Source organism: Salvelinus alpinus, chromosome 6, assembly GCF_045679555.1.
Source record: "Salvelinus alpinus chromosome 6, SLU_Salpinus.1, whole genome shotgun sequence".
Taxonomy (NCBI): Eukaryota; Metazoa; Chordata; class Actinopteri; order Salmoniformes; family Salmonidae; genus Salvelinus; species Salvelinus alpinus.
The window spans coordinates 79,928,200-79,948,888 of NC_092091.1; the positions used below are offsets into that span (position 1 = coordinate 79,928,200).

At 44.2% G+C, this 20,689-nt stretch overlaps 1 protein-coding gene across 7 annotated transcripts in view; it reads right to left on the reverse strand.

Annotated features, from left to right (window-relative positions):
• The window catches only part of LOC139579448 (glutamate receptor 2-like), an 88,127-nt gene extending 68,415 nt beyond the window's left edge, over positions 1-19,712 (reverse strand). For 4 of the 7 annotated variants that reach the window (XR_011675749.1, XM_071408125.1, XM_071408129.1 and 1 more), the window contains exons 1-3: positions 19,331-19,712; positions 13,176-13,316; positions 3,726-3,965 (exon numbers count right to left, since the gene is read on the reverse strand). Coding sequence is in view for 5 of the 7 variants with exons in the window: in XM_071408125.1 (XP_071264226.1) it covers positions 3,726-3,965; positions 13,176-13,316; positions 19,331-19,460 (511 nt within the window). In the remaining 2 variants the exon portion in view is untranslated. The remainder of the gene's footprint in view (positions 1-3,725; positions 3,966-13,175; positions 13,317-19,330) is intronic. The other 3 variants (XR_011675748.1, XM_071408124.1, XM_071408126.1) reach the window with 1 other exon arrangement.
• Positions 19,713-20,689: the final 977 nt, after the last annotated feature.

The following is a 20,689-nucleotide window of genomic DNA, read 5'->3' on the forward strand; positions in this document are numbered from 1 at the left end:
CAAGTCTGCTAAATGACTTAAATGTAAATGTAAGTTGGCAGAATGTCCTTTGGGTGGTGGACCATTCTGGATACACACAGGAAACTGCTGAGTGTGGAAAACCCAGCCTGGCACCTACTGCCATACCCTGTTCAAAGGCACCTACTGCCATACCCTGTTCAAAGGCACCTACTGCCATACCCTGTTCATAGGCACCTACTGCCATACCCTGTTCAAAGGCACCTACTGCCATACCCTGTTCAAAGGCGCCTACTGCCATACCCTGTTCAAAGGCACCTACTGCCATACCCCGTTCAAAGGCACCTACTGCCATACCCTGTTCAAAGGCACCTACTGCCATACCCTGATCAAAGGCACCTACTGCCATACCCTGTTCAAAGGCACCTACTGCCATACCCTGTTCAAAGGCACCTACTGCCATACCCTGTTCAAAGGCACCTACTGCCATACCCTGATCAAAGGCACCTACTGCCATACCCTGTTCAAAGGCACCTACTGCCATACCCTGTTCAAAGGCACCTACTGCCATACCCTGTTCAAAGGCACCTACTGCCATACCCTGTTCAAAGGCACCTACTGCCATACCCTGTTCAAAGGCACCTACTGCCATACCCTGTTCAAAGGCACCTACTGCCATACCCTGTTCAAAGGCACCTACTGCCATACCCTGTTCAAAGGCACCTACTGCCATACCCTGTTCAAAGGCACCTACTGCCATACCCTGTTCAAAGGCACCTACTGCCATACCCTGTTCAAAGGCACCTACTTCCATACCCTGTTCAAAGGCACCTACTGCCATACCCTGTTCAAAGGCACCTACTGCCATACCCTGTTCAAAGGCACCTACTGCAATACCCTGTTCAAAGGCACTTAAATATTTTGTCTTGGCCATTCACCCTCTGAATGGCACACATACACAATCCATGTCTCAATTGTCTCTAGGCTTAAAAATCCTTATATTCCTCTTCATCTACACCAGGCCTGGCCAACCCTGTTCCTGGAGAGCTACCCTCCTGTAGGTTTTAACTCCAACCCTGTTCCTGGAGAGCTACCCTGTAGGTTTTAACTCCAACCCTGTTCCCGGAGAGATACCCTCCTGTAGGTTTTAACTCCAACCCTGTTCCTGGAGAGCTACCCTCCTGTAGGTTTTAACTCCAACCCTGTTCCTGGAGAGATACCCTCCTGTAGGTTTTAACTCCAACCCTGTTCCTGGAGAGATACCCTCCTGTAGGTTTTAACTCCAACCCTGTTCCTGGAGAGATACCCTCCTGTAGGTTTTAACTCCAACCCTGTTCCTGGAGAGATACCCTCCTGTAGGTTTTAACTCCAACCCTGTTCCTGGAGAGAAACCCTCCTGTAGGTTTTAACTCTAACCCTCCTGTAGGTTTTAACTCCAACCATGTTCCTAGAGAGACACCCTCCTGTAGGTTTTAACGCCAACCCTGTTCCTGGAGATCTACCCTCCTGTAGGTCTTAACTCCAACCCTGTTCCTGGAGAGATATCCTCCTGTATGTTTTAACCCCAACCCTGTTCCTGGAGAGATACCCTCCTGTAGGTTTTAACTCCAACCCTCCTGTAGGTTTTAACGCCAACCCTGTTCCTGGAGAGCTACCCTCCTGTAGGTTTTAACTCCAACCCTGTTCCTGGAGAGATACCCTCCTGTAGGTTTTAACTCCAACCCTGTTCCTAGAGAGAAACCTTCCTGTAGGTTTTAACTCCAACCCTCCTGTAGGTTTTAACGCCAACCCTGTTCCTGGAGAGAAACCCTCCTGTAGGTTTTAACGCCAACCCTGTTCCTGGAGAGAAACCCTCTTGTAGGTTTTAACGCCAACCCTGTTCCTGGAGAGAAACCCTCCTGTAGGTTTTAACTCCAACCCTGTTCCTGGAGAGAAACCCTCCTGTAAGTTTTAACTCCAACCCTGTTCCTGGAGAGATACCCTCCTGTATGTTTTAACCCCAACCCTGTTCCTGGAGAGATACCCTCCTGTAGGTTTTAACTCCAACCCTCCTGTAGGTTTTAACGCCAACCCTGTTCCTGGAGAGAAACCCTCCTGTAGGTTTTAACTCCAACCCTCCTGTAGGTTTTAACGCCAACCCTGTTCCTGGAGAGAAACCCTCCTGTAGGTTTTAACTCCAACCCTGTTCCTAGAGAGACACCCTCCTGTAGGTTTTAACTCCAACCATGTTCCTAGAGAGATACCCTCCTGTAGGTTTTAACTCCAACCCTCCTGTAGGTTTTAACGCCAACCCTGTTCCTGGAGAGAAACCCTCCTGTAGGTTTTAACTCCAACCCTGTTCCAGGAGAGATATCCTCCTGTAGGTTTTAACTCCAACCCTGTTCCAGGAGAGAAACCCTCCTGTAGGTTTTAACTCCAACCCTGTTCATGGAGAGCTACCCTCCTGTAGGTTTTAACTCCAACCCTCCTTTAGGTTTTAACTCCAACCCTGTTCCTGGAGAGAGACCCTCCTGTAGGTTTTAACTCCAACCCTGTTACTCGAGAGATACCCTCCTGTAGGTTTTAACTCCAACCATGTTCCTAGAGAGATACCCTCCTGTAGGTTTTAACTCCAACCCTCCTGTAGGTTTTAACTCCAACCCTGTTCCTGGAGAGAGACCCTCCTGTAGGTTTTAACTCCAACCATGTTCCTAGAGAGCTACCCTCCTGTAGGTTTTATCTCCAACCCTGTTCCTGGAGAGATACCCTCCTGTAGGTTTTAACTCCAACCCTCCTGTAGGTTTTAACTCCAACCCTGTTCCTGGAGAGAAACCCTCCTGTAGGTTTTAACTCCAACCCTGTTCCAGGAGAGATACCCTCCTGTAGGTTTTAACTCCAACCCTCCTGTAGGTTTTAACTCCAACCCTGTTCCTGGAGAGAAACCCTCCTGTAGGTTTTAACTCCAACCCTGTTCCTGGAGAGCTACCCTCCTGTAGGTTTTAACTCCAACCCTCCTGTAGGTTTTAACTCCAACCCTCCTGTAGGTTTTAACTCCAACCCTGTTCCTGGAGAGCTACCCTCCTGTAGGTTTTAACTCCAACCCTCCTGTAGGTTTTAACTCCAACCCTCCTGTAGGTTTTAACAGGATCGAGGGAAAGATGAACGGAGCCAAGTACAGAGAGATTCTTGATGAAAACCTGCTCCAGAGCGCTCAAGGACCTCAGATTGGGGTGAAGGTTCACCTTCCAACAGGACAATGACCCTAAGCACACAGCAAAGACAACGCAGAAGTGGCTCAAGTCTCTGAATGTCCTTGAGTGGCCCAGCCAGAGCCAAGACTTGAACACGATTGAACATCTCTGGAGAGACCTGAAAATAGCTGTGCAGCGACGCTCCCCATCCAACCTGATAGAGCTTGAGAGGATCTGCAGAGAAGAATGGGAGAAACTCCCCAAATACAGGTTTGCCAAGCTTGTAGAGTCATACCCAAGAAGACTCGAGGCTGTAATTGTTGCCAAAGGTGCTTCAACAAAGAACTTAGTAAAGGGTCTGAATACTTATGGGAATGTGGTATGTCAGGTTGTATTTGTAATACATTTGCAAACATTTCTAAAAACCTGTTTTTGCTTTTTCATTAGGGGATATTGTGTGTAGTTTGATGGGGGGAAAACAATTTAATACATTTTATATTAAGGCTGTAACATAAATTGTGTAACAAGTCAAGGGGTCTGAATACTTTCTAAATGTGCTGTATGAATAGATGTATAGGTAGTAGGTAGTAGACTCACCCCTGTCACTGTCATAGAGGTAGGCGAACTTGTCCCACTTGTAATACTCCACTAAGCTGACCAGAGGTCCCTTGATGTCGGGTCTCATCTGAAGGACAAACTGATTGAGTCCATCAGCAGGGAAGGACGGTGTGATGAAGGACACGTGGAGGGTCTCACAGAAAGACGTGATGGTGTTCACACTCTTCTTGTCATAGAAACCAAAGATGGCATATACACCCCTGGAGAACTGGGAACAAACTGCAGAGAGAGGGAGAGGGGGAGGGAGGGAGAAGGGGAGGGAGAGAGAGAGGGGGAGGGAGAGGGAGGGAGGGAGGGAGAGAGGGAGGGAGGGAGAGGAGGAAGAGAGAGAGGGGGAGGGAGAGGAGGAAGAGAGGGGGAGGGAGGGGAGGGAGGGAGAGGGTGAGGAAGAGAGAGAGGGGGAGGGAGGGAGAGAGGGAGAGGGAGAGAAGGGGAGGGAGGGAGGGAGAGAGAGAGAGAGGGGGTGGAGGGAGAGAGAGAGGGGGAGGGAGGGAGAGAGAGAGGGGGATGGAGGGAGAGAGGGGGAGGGAGGGGAGAGGAGGAGAGGGAGGGAGAACGTTTTACTGAGGAGATAGGGTTATGTAGTTATGTGTAAGAGCACAAATCACCACCTCCGTAATTTAAGTCCCGTTCGAATTTGCTGTTGTTCAATTGTGCATAGCAGGAGGGTACTAATTTCAGCCCCCAAAAATGTGTCTGTGCGTGTAATGTGTATGTGTGTGTTTGTGTTGTCGGTGTGTGTGTGTAGTGTATGTGAATGTCTGTGGGTTTCATAGTAGTGTGTGTGAGTGAGTGTGTATATGGTGTCTATATGCAGTCTATTGCAGACTGGTTTCCAGACAGTAGCAGAGTGAACAGCCTATGGCTTGTGTAACCGATGTGAAATGGCTATCTAGTTAGCGGTGGTGCGCGCTAATAGCCTTTCAATCGGTGACGCCACTTGCTCTGAGACCTTGAAGTAGTAAACTGTTACACTTGGGTGGATGGAGTCTTTGTCCATTTTTTGGGCCTTCCTCTCACCATGCTAACCCTACCACTAGCACCATGCTAACCCTACCATTAGCACCATGCTAACCCTACCACTAGCACCATGCTAACCCTACCACTAGCACCATGCTAACCCTATCACTAGCACCATGCTAACCCTACCACTAGCACCATGCTAACCCTATCACTAGCACCATGCTAACCCTACCACTAGCACCATGCTAACCCTACCAATAGCACCATGCTAACCCCACCACTAGCACCATGCTAACCTTATCACTAGCACCATGCTAGCCTTATCACTAGCACCATGCTAACCTTATCACTAGCACCATGCTAACCGTATCACTAGCACCATGCTAACCTTACCACTAGCACCATGCTAACCCTGCTACATTTCCTTTGGTATCATGAATAACAGTTTATATTGAGTGTATATGTGTACCTGTGCGTGTTTGTTAGAGGTTGTGTGTCTGTTAACCTTGTGTGTCTGTTAGAGCATCTCTGTGAGTATATTTAGCTGTCCTAACCCTGTGTGTCTGTTAGAACGTCTCTGTGAGTATATTTAGCTGTCCTAACCCTGTGTGTCTGTTAGAATGTCTCTGTGAGTATATTTAGCTGTCCTAACCCTGTGTGTCTGTTAGAATGTCTCTGTGAGTATATTTAGCTGTCCTAACCCTGTGTGTTTGTTAGAATGTCTCTGTGAGTATATTTAGCTGTCCTAACCCTGTCTGTCTGTTAGAACATGTCTCTGTGAGTATATTTAGCTGTCCTAACCCTGTGTGTCTGTTAGAACGTGTCTCTGTGAGTATATTTAGCTGTCCTAACCCTGTGTGTCTGTTAGAATGTCTCTGTGAGTATATTTAGCTGTCCTAACCCTGTGTGTCTGTTAGAACGTCTCTGTGAGTATATTTAGCTGTCCTAACCCTGTGTGTCTGTTAGAACGTCTCTGTGAGTATATTTAGCTGTCCTACTTTAACGCCCTGATTCCTTTACTCTCTAAAGGAAAAACAATCCCTGTGATACATTCCTGCTTTGTCATGAGACACACCGCTCTTCCACCATAGAGAGAGAGAGACGACATGGTTGAATTACTGAGGGACACGTTACGGGGGGAGGGGTTGGCTGTGTGTGTCTCACTGTGTCCCAGTTTTAACTGAGGCTCCTTGGCACTGAGAACAGCGGAGAGAGATAGAGGCAGGAATTGGCTGAAAACAGGGCTCTGCTTTGGTTGGTGTGTGTGTAATTGGGGGGGGGGGCGCTCAGTCAGCCGTTCTAACCGATGAGCCATCGGCCTTCTCCTTTTCTCTACTACAACACTGTAGTACTGCATCAGACAGACATGGCCTGGTCTCATTACACTGTAGTACTGCATCAGACAGACATGGCCTGGTCTCATTACACTGTAGTACTGCATCAGTCAGACATGGCCTGGTCTCATTACACTGTAGTACTGCATCAGTCAGACATGGCCTGGTCTCATTACACTGTAGTACTGCATCAGTCAGACATGGCCTGGTCTCATTACACTGTAGTACTGCGTCAGACATGGCCTGGTCTCATTACACTGTAGTACTGCGTCAGACATGGCCTGGTCTCATTACACTGTAGTACTGCATCAGTCAGACATGGCCTGGTCTCATTATACTGTAGTACTGCATCAGACAGGCATGGCCTGGTCTCATTACACTGTAGTACTGCATCAGTCAGACATGGCCTGGTCTCATTACACTGTAGTACTGCATCAGTCAGACATGGCCTGGTCTCATTACACTGTAGTACTGCATCAGACAGACATGGCCTGGTCTCATTACACTGTAGTACTGCATCAGTCAGACATGGCCTGGTCTCATTACACTGTAGTACTGCATCAGACAGACATGGCCTGGTCTCATTACACTGTAGTACTGCATCAGTCAGACATGGCCTGGTCTCATTACACTGTAGTACTGCATCAGACAGACATGGCCTGGTCTCATTACACTGTACTACTGCATCAGTCAGACATGGCCTGGTCTCATTACACTGTAGTACTGCATCAGTCAGACATGGCCTGGTCTCTACTACAACACTGTAGTACTGCATCAGACAGACATGGCCTGGTCTCATTACACTGTAGTACTGCATCAGTCAGACATGGCCTGGTCTCATTACACTGTAGTACTGCATCAGTCAGACATGGCCTGGTCTCATTACACTGTAGTACTGCATCAGACAGACATGGCCTGGTCTCATTACACTGTAGTACTGCATCAGTCAGACATGGCCTGGTCTCATTACACTGTAGTACTGCATCAGTCAGACATGGCCTGGTCTCATTACACTGTAGTACTGCATCAGACAGACATGGCCTGGTCTCATTACACTGTACTACTGCATCAGTCAGACATGGCCTGGTCTCATTACACTGTAGTACTGCATCAGTCAGACATGGCCTGGTCTCATTACACTGTAGTACTGCATCAGACAGACATGGCCTGGTCTCTACTACAACACTGTAGTACTGCATCAGTCAGACATGGCCTGGTCTCATTACACTGTAGTACTGCATCAGTCAGACATGGCCTGGTCTCATTACACCACTGTAGTACTGCATCAGTCAGACATGGCCTGGTCTCATTACACTGTAGTACTGCATCAGTCAGACATGGCCTGGTCTCATTACACTGTAGTACTGCATCAGTCAGACATGGCCTGGTCTCTACTACAACACTGTAGTACTGCATCAGTCAGACATGGCCTGGTCTCATTACACTGTAGTACTGCATCAGACAGACATGGCCTGGTCTCATTACACTGTAGTACTGCATCAGTCAGACATGGCCTGGTCTCATTACACTGTAGTACTGCATCAGTCAGACATGGCCTGGTCTCATTACACTGTAGTACTGCATCAGTCAGACATGGCCTGGTCTCATTACACTGTAGTACTGCATCAGTCAGACATGGCCTTTGTCTCATTACACTGTAGTACTGCATCAGTCAGACATGGCCTGGTCTCATTACACTGTAGTACTGCATCAGTCAGACTTGGCCTGGTCTCTTTACACTGTAGTACTGCATCAGTCAGACATGGCCTGGTCTCTTTACACTGTAGTACTGCATCAGTCAGACATGGCCTGGTCTCATTACACTGTAGTACTGCATCAGACAGACATGGCCTGGTCTCATTACACTGTAGTACTGCATCAGACAGACATGGCCTGGTCTCATTACACTGTAGTACTACATCAGTCAGACATAGCCTGGTCTCATTACACTGTAGTACTGCATCAGTCAGACATGGCCTGGTCTCATTACACTGTAGTACTGCATCAGACAGACATGGCCTGGTCTCTACTACAACACTGTAGTACTGCATCAGTCAGACATGGCCTGGTCTCATTACACTGTAGTACTACATCAGTCAGACATGGCCTGGTCTCATTACACTGTAGTACTGCATCAGACAGACATGGCCTGGTCTCATTACACTGTAGTACTGCATCAGTCAGACATGGCCTGGTCTCTACTACAACACTGCAGTACTGCATCAGACAGACATGGCCTGGTCTCTTTACACTGTAGTACTGCATCAGTCAGACATGGCCTGGTCTCATTACACTGTAGTACTGCATCAGTCAGACATGGCCTGGTCTCATTACACTGTAGTACTGCATCAGTCAGACATGGCCTGGTCTCATTACACTGTAGTACTGCATCAGTCAGACATGGCCTGGTCTCATTACACTGTAGTACTGCATCAGTCAGACATGGCCTGGTCTCATTACACTGTAGTACTGCATCAGTCAGACATGGCCTGGTCTCATTACACTGTAGTACTGCATCAGCCAGACATGGCCTGGTCTCATTACACTGTAGTACTGCATCAGACAGACATGGCCTGGTCTCATTACACTGTAGTACTGCATCAGACAGACATGGCCTGGTCTCATTACACTGTAGTACTGCATCAGTCAGACATTGCCTGGTCTCATTACACTGCAGTACTGCTTCAGTCAGACATGGCCTGGTCTCATTACACTGTAGTACTGCATCAGACAGACATGGCCTGGTCTCATTACACTGTAGTACTGCATCAGCCAGACATGGCCTGGTCTCATTACACTGTAGTACTGCATCAGACAGACATGGCCTGGTCTCATTACACTGTAGTACTGCATCAGTCAGACATGGCCTGGTCTCATTACACTGTAGTACTGCATCAGACAGACATGGCCTGGTCTCATTACACTGTAGTACTGCATCAGTCAGACATGGCCTGGTCTCATTACACTGTAGTACTGCATCAGACAGACATGGCCTGGTCTCTACTACAACACTGTAGTACTGCATCAGTCAGACATGGCCTGGTCTCATTACACTGTAGTACTGCATCAGACAGACATGGCCTGGTCTCATTACACTGTAGTACTGCATCAGACAGACATGGCCTGGTCTCATTACACTGTAGTACTGCATCAGACAGACATGGCCTGGTCTCATTACACTGTAGTACTGCATCAGTCAGACATGGCCTGGTCTCTACTACAACACTGTAGCAGAGTAGAGGGTTACGACTGGGATCGAACACGCAGCCTTCTGATCCAGAGTAATGGACACCAGTGGAGGTTGGTGCCGTTGAACATGAGGGAGGATGATAGTTATTTTTTATGGCCTTATTTCTATTACATCATATTAGATGACTGTCATTCAAATTCCATTCAGCTCAATGTAACATGGGTAGGTTTAGGCTTCTACATGATACTAGAATTTCCCCTGTACCCATCAAGAGGTTGCTACAAGCTAGCCTAAACATTTTACAAAGTAGGTGCCAGGTGGAGAGAAATTAAAGTAATCAAGGTGACTGACAAATCAAATAAATTCAAATGGTATTGGTCACATACACATATTTAGCAGATGTTATTGCGGGTGTAGCGAAATGCTTGTGCTCCTAGCTCCAACAGTGCAGTAGTATCTAACTAAATGCTTGTGTTCCTAGGTCCAACAGTGCAGTAGTATCTAACTAAATGCTTGTGTTCCTAGCTCCAACAGTGCAGTAGTATCTAACTAAATGCTTGTGTTCCTAGCTCCAACAGTGCAGTAGTATCTAACTAAATGCTTGTGTTCCTAGCTCCAACAGTGCAGTAATATCTAACTAAATGCTTGTGTTTCTAGGTCCAACAGTGCAGTAGTATCTAACTAAATGCTTGTGTTTCTAGCTCCAACAGTGCAGTAGTATCTAACTAAATGCTTGTGTTCCTAGCTCCAACAGTGCAGTAGTATCTAACTAAATGCTTGTGTTCCTAGCTCCAACAGTGCAGTAGTATCTAACTAAATGCTTGTGTTCCTACCTCCAACAGTGCAGTAGTATCTAACTAAATGCTTGTGTTCCTAGCTCCAACAGTGCAGTAGTATCTAACTAAATGCTTGTGTTTCTAGCTCCAACAGTACAGTAATATCTAACTAAATGCTTGTGTTCCTAGCTCCAACAGTGCAGTAGTATCTAACTAAATGCTTGTGTTCCTAGCTCCAACAGTGCAGTAATATCTAACTAAATGCTTGTGTTCCTAGCTCCAACAGTGCAGTAGTATCTAACTAAATGCTTGTGTTCCTAGCTCCAACAGTGCAGTAGTATCTAACTAAATGCTTGTGTTCCTAGCTCCAACAGTGCAGTAATATCTAACTAAATGCTTGTGTTTCTAGGTCCAACAGTGCAGTAGTATCAAACTAAATGCTTGTGTTTCTAGCTCCAACAGTGCAGTAGTATCTAACTAAATGCTTGTGTTCCTAGCTCCAACAGTGCAGTAGTATCTAACTAAATGCTTGTGTTCCTAGCTCCAACAGTGCAGTAGTATCTAACTAAATACTTGTGTTCCTCGCTCCAACAGTGCAGTAGTATCTAACTAAATGCTTGTGTTCCTAGCTCCAACAGTGCAGTAGTATCTAACTAAATGCTTGTGTTCCTAGCTCCAACAGTGCAGTAGTATCTAACTAAATGCTTGTGTTCCTAGCTCCAACAGTGCAGTAGTATCTAACTAAATGCTTGTGTTTCTAGCTCCAACAGTACAGCAATATCTAACTAAATGCTTGTGTTCCTAGCTCCAACAGTGCAGTAGTATCTAACTAAATGCTTGTGTTCCTAGCTCCAACAGTGCAGTAATATCTAACTAAATGCTTGTGTTCCTAGCTCCAACAGTGCAGTAGTATCTAACTAAATGCTTGTGTTCCTAGCTCCAACAGTGCAGTAGTATCTAACTAAATGCTTGTGCTCCTAGGTCCAACAGTACAGTAGTATCTAACTAAATGCTGGTGTTCCTAGGTCCAACAGTGCAGTAATATCTAACTAAATGCTGGTGTTCCTAGCTCCAACAGTGCAGTAGTATCTAACTAAATGCTTGTGTTCCCAGCTCCAACAGTGCAGTAATATCTAACTAAATGCTTGTGTTCCTAGCTCCAACAGTGCAGTAGTATCTAACTAAATGCTTGTGTTCCTAGCTCCAACAGTGCAGTAGTATCTAACTAAATGCTTGTGTTCCTAGCTCCAGCAGTGCAGTAGTATCTAACTAAATGCTTGTGTTCCTAGGTCCAACAGTGCAGTAGTATCTGTAAATGCTTGTGTTCCTAGCTCCAACAGTGCAGTAGTATCTAACTAAATGCTTGTGTTCCTAGCTCCAAAAGTGCAGTAGTATCTAACTAAATGCTTGTGTTCCTAGCTCCAACAGTGCAGTAGTATCTAACTAAATGCTTGTGTTCCTAGGTCCAACAGTGCAGTAGTATCTGTAAATGCTTGTGTTCCTAGCTCCAACAGTGCAGTAGTATCTAACTAAATGCTTGTGTTCCTAGGTCCAACAGTGCAGTAGTATCTGTAAATGCTTGTGTTCCCAGCTCCAACAGTGCAGTAGTATCTAACTAAATGCTTGTGTTCCTAGCTCCAACAGTGCAGTAGTATCTAACTAAATGCTTGTGTTCCTAGCTCCAACAGTGCAGTAGTATCTAACTAAATGCTTGTGTTCCTAGCTCCAACAGTGCAGTAGTATCTAACTAAATGCTTGTGTTCCTAGCTCCAACAGTGCAGTAGTATCTAACTAAATGCTTGTGTTCCTAGCTCCAACAGTGCCGTAGTATCTAACTAAATGCTTGTGTTCCTAGCTCCAACAGTGCAGTAGTATCTAACTAAATGCTTGTGTTCCTAGCTCCAACAGTGCAGTAGTATCTAACTAAATGCTTGTGTTCCTAGCTCCAACAGTGCAGTAGTATCTAACTAAATGCTTGTGTTCCTAGCTCCAACAGTGCAGTAGTATCTAACTAAATGCTTGTGTTCCTAGCTCCAACAGTGCAGTAGTATCTAACTAAATGCTTGTGTTCCTAGCTCCAACAGTGCAGTAGTATCTAACTAAATGCTTGTGTTCCTAGCTCCAACAGTGCAGTAGTATCTAACTAAATGCTTGTGTTTCTAGCTCCAACAGTGCAGTAGTATCTAACTAAATGCTTGTGTTCCTAGCTCCAACAGTGCAGTAGTATCTAACTAAATGCTTGTGTTCCTAGCTCCAACAGTGCAGTAGTATCTAACTAAATGCTTGTGTTCCTAGCTCCAACAGTGCAGTAGTATCTAACTAAATGCTTGTGTTCCTAGGTCCAACAGTGCAGTAGTATCTGTAAATGCTTGTGTTCCTAGCTCCAACAGTGCAGTAGTATCTAACTAAATGCTTGTGTTCCTAGGTCCAACAGTGCAGTAGTATCTGTAAATGCTTGTGTTCCTAGCTCCAACAGTGCAGTAGTATCTAACTAAATGCTTGTGTTTCTAGCTCCAACAGTGCAGTAGTATCTAACTAAATGCTTGTGTTCCTAGCTCCAACAGTGCAGTAGTATCTAACTAAATGCTTGTGTTCCTAGCTCCAACAGTGCAGTAATATCTAACTAAATGCTTGTGTTCCTAGCTCCAACAGTGCAGTAGTATCTAACTAAATGCTTGTGTTCCTAGCTCCAACAGTGCAGTAGTATCTAACTAAATGCTTGTGTTCCTAGCTCCAACAGTGCAGTAGTATCTAACTAAATGCTTGTGTTCCTAGCTCCAACAGTGCAGTAGTATCTAACTAAATGCTTGTGTTCCTAGCTCCAACAGTGCAGTAGTATCTGTAAATGCTTGTGTTTCCAGCTCCAACAGTGCAGTAGTATCTGTAAATGCTTGTGTTTCCAGCTCCAACAGTATAGTAACACCTAACTAAATGCTTGTACAGTAGTATCTGTAAATGTAAACTTCCGACTTCAACTGTATATACTAAACTCTCTCTCTCTGAGAACCAAGAGCCTCCTAGGTTTTGTATTGTGTGTGTGTGTGTGTGTGTGTGTGTGTGTGTGTGTGTGTGTGTGTGTGTGTGTGTGTGTGTGTGTGTGTGTGTGTGTGTGTGTGTGTGTGTGTGTGTGTGTGTGTGTGGTGTGTGTGTGGTGTGTGTTACTCACAGCAGTTGGTGACAGCGAAGCTGTTGGCAACCTCCAGGTTGTCTATGTGAGGAGTGAGGCGGAAGTCCTGGGTTCCATACTGGACCATTCCAATCCGGAACGCACTGTACTCCTGGTCCGCACCACGTGGGAACAGCCCTCCTACACACACACACACACACACACACACACACACACACACACACACACACACACACACACACACACACACACACACACACACACACACACACACAGACACACACACACCAGGAGAATGTTTAGCTGGTTATCTAGCTGGCCTGGCAGGACTCTGGGAGAATGTTTAGCTGGTTATCTAGCTGGTCTGGCAGGACTCTCATATTCATATTTAACTCAAACAGCCATATTGAACTCAAACAGCCATCCATATCTAACTCAAACAGCCATATTGAACTGAAACAGCCAACCATATCTAACTCAAACAGCCATATTGAACTGAAACAGCCATCCATATCTAACTCAAACAGCCATATTGAACTGAAACAGCCAGCCATATCTAACTCAAACAGCCATATTGAAGTGAAAGTGCCATCCATATTGAACTCAAACAGCCATATTGAACTGAAACAGCCATCCATATCTAACTCAAACAGCCATATTGAAATGAAACAGCCAGCCATATCTAACTCAAACAGCCATATTGAACTGAAACAGCCATCCATATCTAACTCAAAAAGCCATATTGAACTGAAACAGCCATCCATATTGAACTCAAACAGCCATATTGAAATGAAACAGCCAGCCATATCTAACTCAAACAGCCATATTGAAGTGAAAATGCCATTCATATTGAACTCAAACAGTCATATTGAACTGAAACAGCCATCCATATCTAACTCAAACAGCCATTTTTGTCACGATCGTCTACTGAAGAGAGTGAGGACCAAGGCGCAGCGCGTGAAAAGAACATCTTCTTTTATTCAAAAGAGAGAAAACATGAAACGAACACTATACACAAACTAAACAAACGACCGTGAAGCTATAAACGTTGTGCACACACACACACACACACAGGCTACAAACGTTCAACATAGACAATTACCCACAAATACCTAAAGCCTATGGCTACCTTAAATATGGCTCCCAATCAGAGACAACAATAACCAGCTGTCTCTGATTGAGAACCAAATCAGGCAACCATAGACTTTTCTAAACACCTACACTCAACCATAGACATACCTAGACACATACACTCAACACAAACCCATACACTAAACCCAACACCCCCTTTACCATATAAACACCCAAAACACAAACATACCCCATGTCACACCCTGACCTAACTAAAATAATAACGAAAACAAAGAATACTAAGGCAAGGGCGTGACAGTTTTGAACTGAAACAGCCATCCATATCTAATTCAAACAGCCATATTGAACTGAAACAGCCATCCATATCTAATTCAAACAGCCATATTGAACTGAAACATCCATATTGAACTGAAACAGCCATCCATATCTAATTTAAACAGCCATATTGAACTGAAACAGCCATCCATATCTCATTCAAACAGCCATATTGAACTGAAACAGTCATCCATATCTAACTCAAACAGCCATATTGAAGTGAAACAGCCATCCATATCTAATTCAAACAGCCATATTGAACTGAAACAGCTGAAACAGCCATCCATATCTAACTCAAACATCCATATTGAACTGAAACAGCCATATTGAACTAAAACAGCCATCCATATTGAACTGAAACAGCCATATTGAACTGAAACAGCCATATCTAACTCAAACAGCCATATTGAACTGAAACTGCCATATTGAACTGAAACAGCCATCCATATCTAGCCCAAACAGCCATATTGAACTGAAACAGCCTTCCATATCTAACTGAAACAGCCATATCTAACTCAAACAGCCATATTGAACTGAAACTGCCATATTGAACTGAAACAGCCATCCATATCTAGCCCAAACAGCCATATTGAACTGAAACAGCCATCCATATCTAACTCAAACAGCCATCCATATCTAACTGAAACAGCCATCCATATTGACGTCACACCAGCCTTCGCTTTGGCTCCCCCTCCTGTTCAGCTCAGGCGTTCGGCGTCGCCGGCCTTCCAGCAGCTGCCGAACCTGCTGATGGCAAACGCCCTTCACTCATCACCCCCGGACTTGTCTCGTCATCATCACACACACATGGATCCAATCCCCACTCAATCACTGTATATATATATACTCCCTCTGTCATTTGTCTTTTTCGGTCATTGTAAATGTTGCTTGTTTTCCTGAGAGGAATCTATCCTACTATTTCCTGAGTACTTTATTATTTTGCACGTTGGGTTTTGTCCTGCTTTTAAATATGGTGCTTTAATAATTCAGTAGTTCTAAACTTGCGACTGCTTCCTGCCTACTTCTCTCTACACTTGTGACAATTGAACTGAAACAGATATCCATATTGAACTGAAACAGCCATATTGAACTGAAACAGCCATATTGAACTGAAACAGCCATCCATATCTAACTCAAACAGCCATATTGAACTAAAACAGCCATCCATATCTAACTCAAACAGCCATATTGAACTGAAACAGCTGAAACAGCCATCCATATCTAACTCAAACAGCCATATTGAACTGAAACAGCCATCCATATCTAACTCAAACAGCCATATTGAACTGAAAGAGCCATCCATATCTAACTCAAACAGCCATATTGAACTGAAAAAGCCATCCATATCTAACTCAAACAGCCATATTGAACTGAAACAGCTGAAACAGCCATCCATATCTAACTCAAACAGCCATATTGAACTGAAACAGCCATCCATATCTAATTCAAACAGCCATATTGAACTCAAACAGCCATCCATATCTAATTCAAACAGCCATATTGAACTGAAACATCCATATTGAACTGAAACAGCCATCCATATCTAATTCAAACAGCCACATTGAACTGAAACAGCCATCCATATCTAATTCAAACAGCCATATTGAACTGAAACATCCATATTGAACTGAAACAGCCATCCATATCTAACTCAAACAGCCATATTGAACTGAAACAGTCATCCATATCTAACTCAAACAGCCATATTGAACTGAAACAGCCTTCCATATCTAACTCAAACAGCCATATTGAACTGAAACAGCCATCCATATCTAACTGAAACAGCCATATTGAACTAAAACAGCCATCCATATTGAACTGAAACAGCCATATTGAACTGAAACAGCCATATCTAACTGAAACAGCCATATTAAACTAAAACAGCCATCCATATCTAGCCCAAACAGCCATATTGAACTGAAACAGCCTTCCATATCTAATTCAAACAGCCATATTGAACTGAAACAGCCATATTGAACTGAAACAGCCATATCTAGCCCAAACAGCCATATTGAACTGAAACAGCCATATAGAAGTGAAAGTGCCATTCATATTGAACTGAAACAGCCATATTGAACTGAAACTGCCATATTGAACTGAAACTGCCATATTGAACTGAAACAGCCTTCCATATCTAACTGAAACAGCCATATTGAACTGAAACAGCCATCCATATCCAACTGAAACAGCCATCCATATTGACGTCACACCAGCCTTCGCTTTGGCTCCCCCTCCTGTTCAGCTCAGGCGTTCGGCGTCGCCGGCCTTCCAGCAGCTGCCGAACCTGCTGATGGCAAACGCCCTTCACTCATCACCCCCGGACTTGTCTCGTCATCATTACACACACATGGATCCAATCCCCACTCAATCACTGTATATATATATACTCCCTCTGTCATTTGTCTTTGTCGGTCATTGTAAATGTTGCTTGTTTTCCTGAGAGGAATCTATCCTACTATTTCCTGAGTACTTTATTATTTTGCACGTTGGGTTTTGTCCTGCTTTTAAATATGGTGCTTTAATAATTCAGTAGTTCTAAACCTGCGACTGCTTCCTGCCTACTTCTCTCTACACTTGTGACAATTGAACTGAAACAGATATCCATATTGAACTGAAACAGCCATATTGAACTGAAACAGCCATATTGAACTGAAACAGCCATCCATATCTAACTCAAACAGCCATATTGAACTAAAACAGCCATCCATATCTAACTCAAACAGCCATATTGAACTGAAACAGCTGAAACAGCCATCCATATCTAACTCAAACACCCATATTGAACTGAAACAGCCATCCATATCTAACTCAAACAGCCATATTGAACTAAAACAGCCATCCATATCTAACTCAAACAGCCATATTGAACTGAAACAGCTGAAACAGCCATCCATATCTAACTCAAACAGCCATATTGAACTGAAACAGCTGAAACAGCCATCCATATCTAACTCAAACAGCCATATTGAACTAAAACAGCCATCCATATTGAACTGAAACAGCTGAAACAGCCATCCATATCTAACTCAAACAGCCATATTGAACTGAAACAGCCATCCATATCTAACTCAAACAGCCATATTGAACTGAAACAGCCATCCATATCTAACTCAAACAGCCATATTGAACTGAAACAGCTGAAACAGCCATCCATATCTAACTCAAACAGCCATATTGAACTGAAACAGCCATCCATATCTAACTCAAACAGCCATATTGAACTGAAACAGCTATACATATTGAACTGAAACAGCCATCCATATCTAACTCAAACAGCCATATTGAACTGAAACAGCTGAAACAGCCATCCATATCTAACTCAAACAGCCATATTGAACTGAAACAGCCATCCATATCTAACTCAAACAGCCATATTGAACTGAAACAGCTGAAACAGCCATCCATATCTAACTCAAACAGCCATATTGAACTGAAACAGCTGAAACAGCCATCCATATCTAACTCAAACAGCCATATTGAACTGAAACAGCCATCCATATCTAACTCAAACAGCCATACTGAACTGAAACAGCTGAAACTGCCATCCATATCTAACTCAAGCAGCCATATTGAACTGAAACAGCCTTCCATATCTAACTCAAACAGCCATATTGAACTGAAACAGCCATCCATATCTAACTCAAACAGCCATATTGAACTGAAACAGCTGAAACAGCCATCCATATCTAGCTCAAACAGCCATATTGAACTGAAACAGCTGAAACAGCAATCCATATCTAACTCAAACAGCCATATTGAACTGAAACAGCTGAAACAGCCATCCATATCTAACTCAAACAGCCATATTGAACTGAAACAGCTGAAACAGCCATCCATATCTAACTCAAACAGCCATATTGAACTGAAACAGCTGAAACTGCCATCCATATCTAACTCAAACAGCCATATTGAACTAAAACAGCCATCCATATCTAACTCAAACAGCCATATTGAACTGAAACAGCCATCCATATCTAACTCAAACAGCCATATTGAACTGAAACAGCCAGCCATATCTAACTCAAACAGCCATATTGAACTGAAACAGCCATCCATATCTAACTCAAACAGCCATATTGAACTGAAACAGCTGAAACAGCCATCCATATCTAACTCAAACAGCCATATTGAACTAAAACAGCCATCCATATTGAACTAAAACGGCCATCCACATTTAACTGAACAGACAAATGTAATTGAAATAGACATATTGAACTAAAACCGACATATTGAACTGAAACAGACATATTTAACTATCCGTCTATGAGAAATCACTGTGAGGTTGTCTGGAACAGGCCTTGAATCACTGGCTGCTGTTACTGTATAATAATAATGATAATATTAATCATGATAATCCTAATCAAGGACTGGTATGAGACCCAGTTCTGTCGTCCATGATAATGCAGCAGGGAGCAGACTGATCATTAATAATAGCATCTTTAATTGTTTTAAAGACCAGGCCTGGGTCCCCTTCTGCCTTCTCAATAGCTTACATATACCCCATCACTCAACTCTCTCCTTAATTCCCCTTCTGTCTTTCCTTCCTCATTATCTCCCTCTCCTTCTCCCCCTTGTCTCTCCCTCCTCTCCCTCTCTTCCTCCTCCCCCGTTTCTCCCTCCCGCCATCTCAGATGCAGTGTAATGCAGATGAAACCACTGCTCCAGTGTTAGGCAGGCTAATATACACACTACGTGTCAGTACACGGAGACAACATAGACCACTGTCTAATGCAATATATGTTATATTACTATTTTTCCCCAGATGTAATATATATGAATGTACCTACCGATCTGAACACTGGGAGAACCGCAGAGCGCCTCGCGTCTCAAGCAGATGACAGTTAGAAGAAACACGAGCAGCAGATTCCTCATCGTTGTTAGTTCAGACATTTCATACCGAGAGGCGTCGACATACATCCACTGAATAACGGCCCAGTACACCGAATAACGGTCCGTTCCTCCAGACAGACACACAGACGGCTAATCAGACGGTCAGCATGGCGACCTGGTTACCGGACAGCAGAGGGAACCCACGGCAGGGGGTTGTGTGTTTAATTCACTGTTCTCAGGTCCTGTAGCGGTTCGGTCGTGGGAAGATCGCTCCAGCTCTGCGGATCTCTGTCTCTCTCACTCTCTCTCTCTCTCTCTCTCTCTCTCTCTCTGTCTCTCTCTCTCTGTGTCTCTCTCTCTCTCTTTATGAGGCGCGCGAACACTGCTGGAGCCTTTTCATCATCGATAGCGCGCGTACAGGTTAGGAATACCGATGAGAACGGAAAGAGCCGAGAGCAGCCGAGAGCAGCCGAGTCAGGTTGTTGGGGAAACAGTCCACATTACTGATGGGCATTCTGGCTCTTTTCAGTGAGCCGGCTGGTTCGGCTCAGCTCTCTTTTGGTTCCCAAACGGCTCTTTAAGAAATATATGTTTTGTATTTTTTCACTTACTTTGACTATGATTGGTGTTAAAACAATTCTAATTAAATTATTAAATGAAATCATACTCTACCTTAACCATAATGTATTTAAAAATGCATTAGTTTGTTATGAAAAAGAATGCTATTAAACATTTACATTTAAAGTAAAACTTTTTAATGAATATAAACAAAGTGCATATCAATCTGACCATTCAAAACGAATACAATCTGAACAGCATAATATAATATTGCACCATATCAAAGAAAAATAAATACCAATGTGCAAAACTGCAGCCACTTAAAACATTAAACTGGTCCCTGTTTTCTCTCTCTCCTTTATTGCCATGTTATAACCAGCAGCACACGGCAATGCTGACCATATCCTGCTTTTATGAGAGATTTGCATTCAGAAATGCAAGCTGCCTCACTGTCGAGGGGCTGATGTGGTTTCTTCTCTCAGTAATTATTTTGTCCCGTTTTCGAGAAGACCCTCTCAGAGGGAAAGGATGTGGCCCGCTATGCAGAGTCTCCCTGTCATGACTTTAGTAAGCCGTGGGTAGACAGAGGTCTTGTTCTTCCACCAGCTCAGAGGATCTGCAGATCTTTGGAGGAGGGACTTTTTGGATCGGACCTCCATTATGGCATCTGCTGAGGGATTCCTTCATGCTGCATCCCCAGTTGTTCTCTCGTCAAACAGCATCCAAACATCAGACGATTGTGGCACTACTGCTGGTGC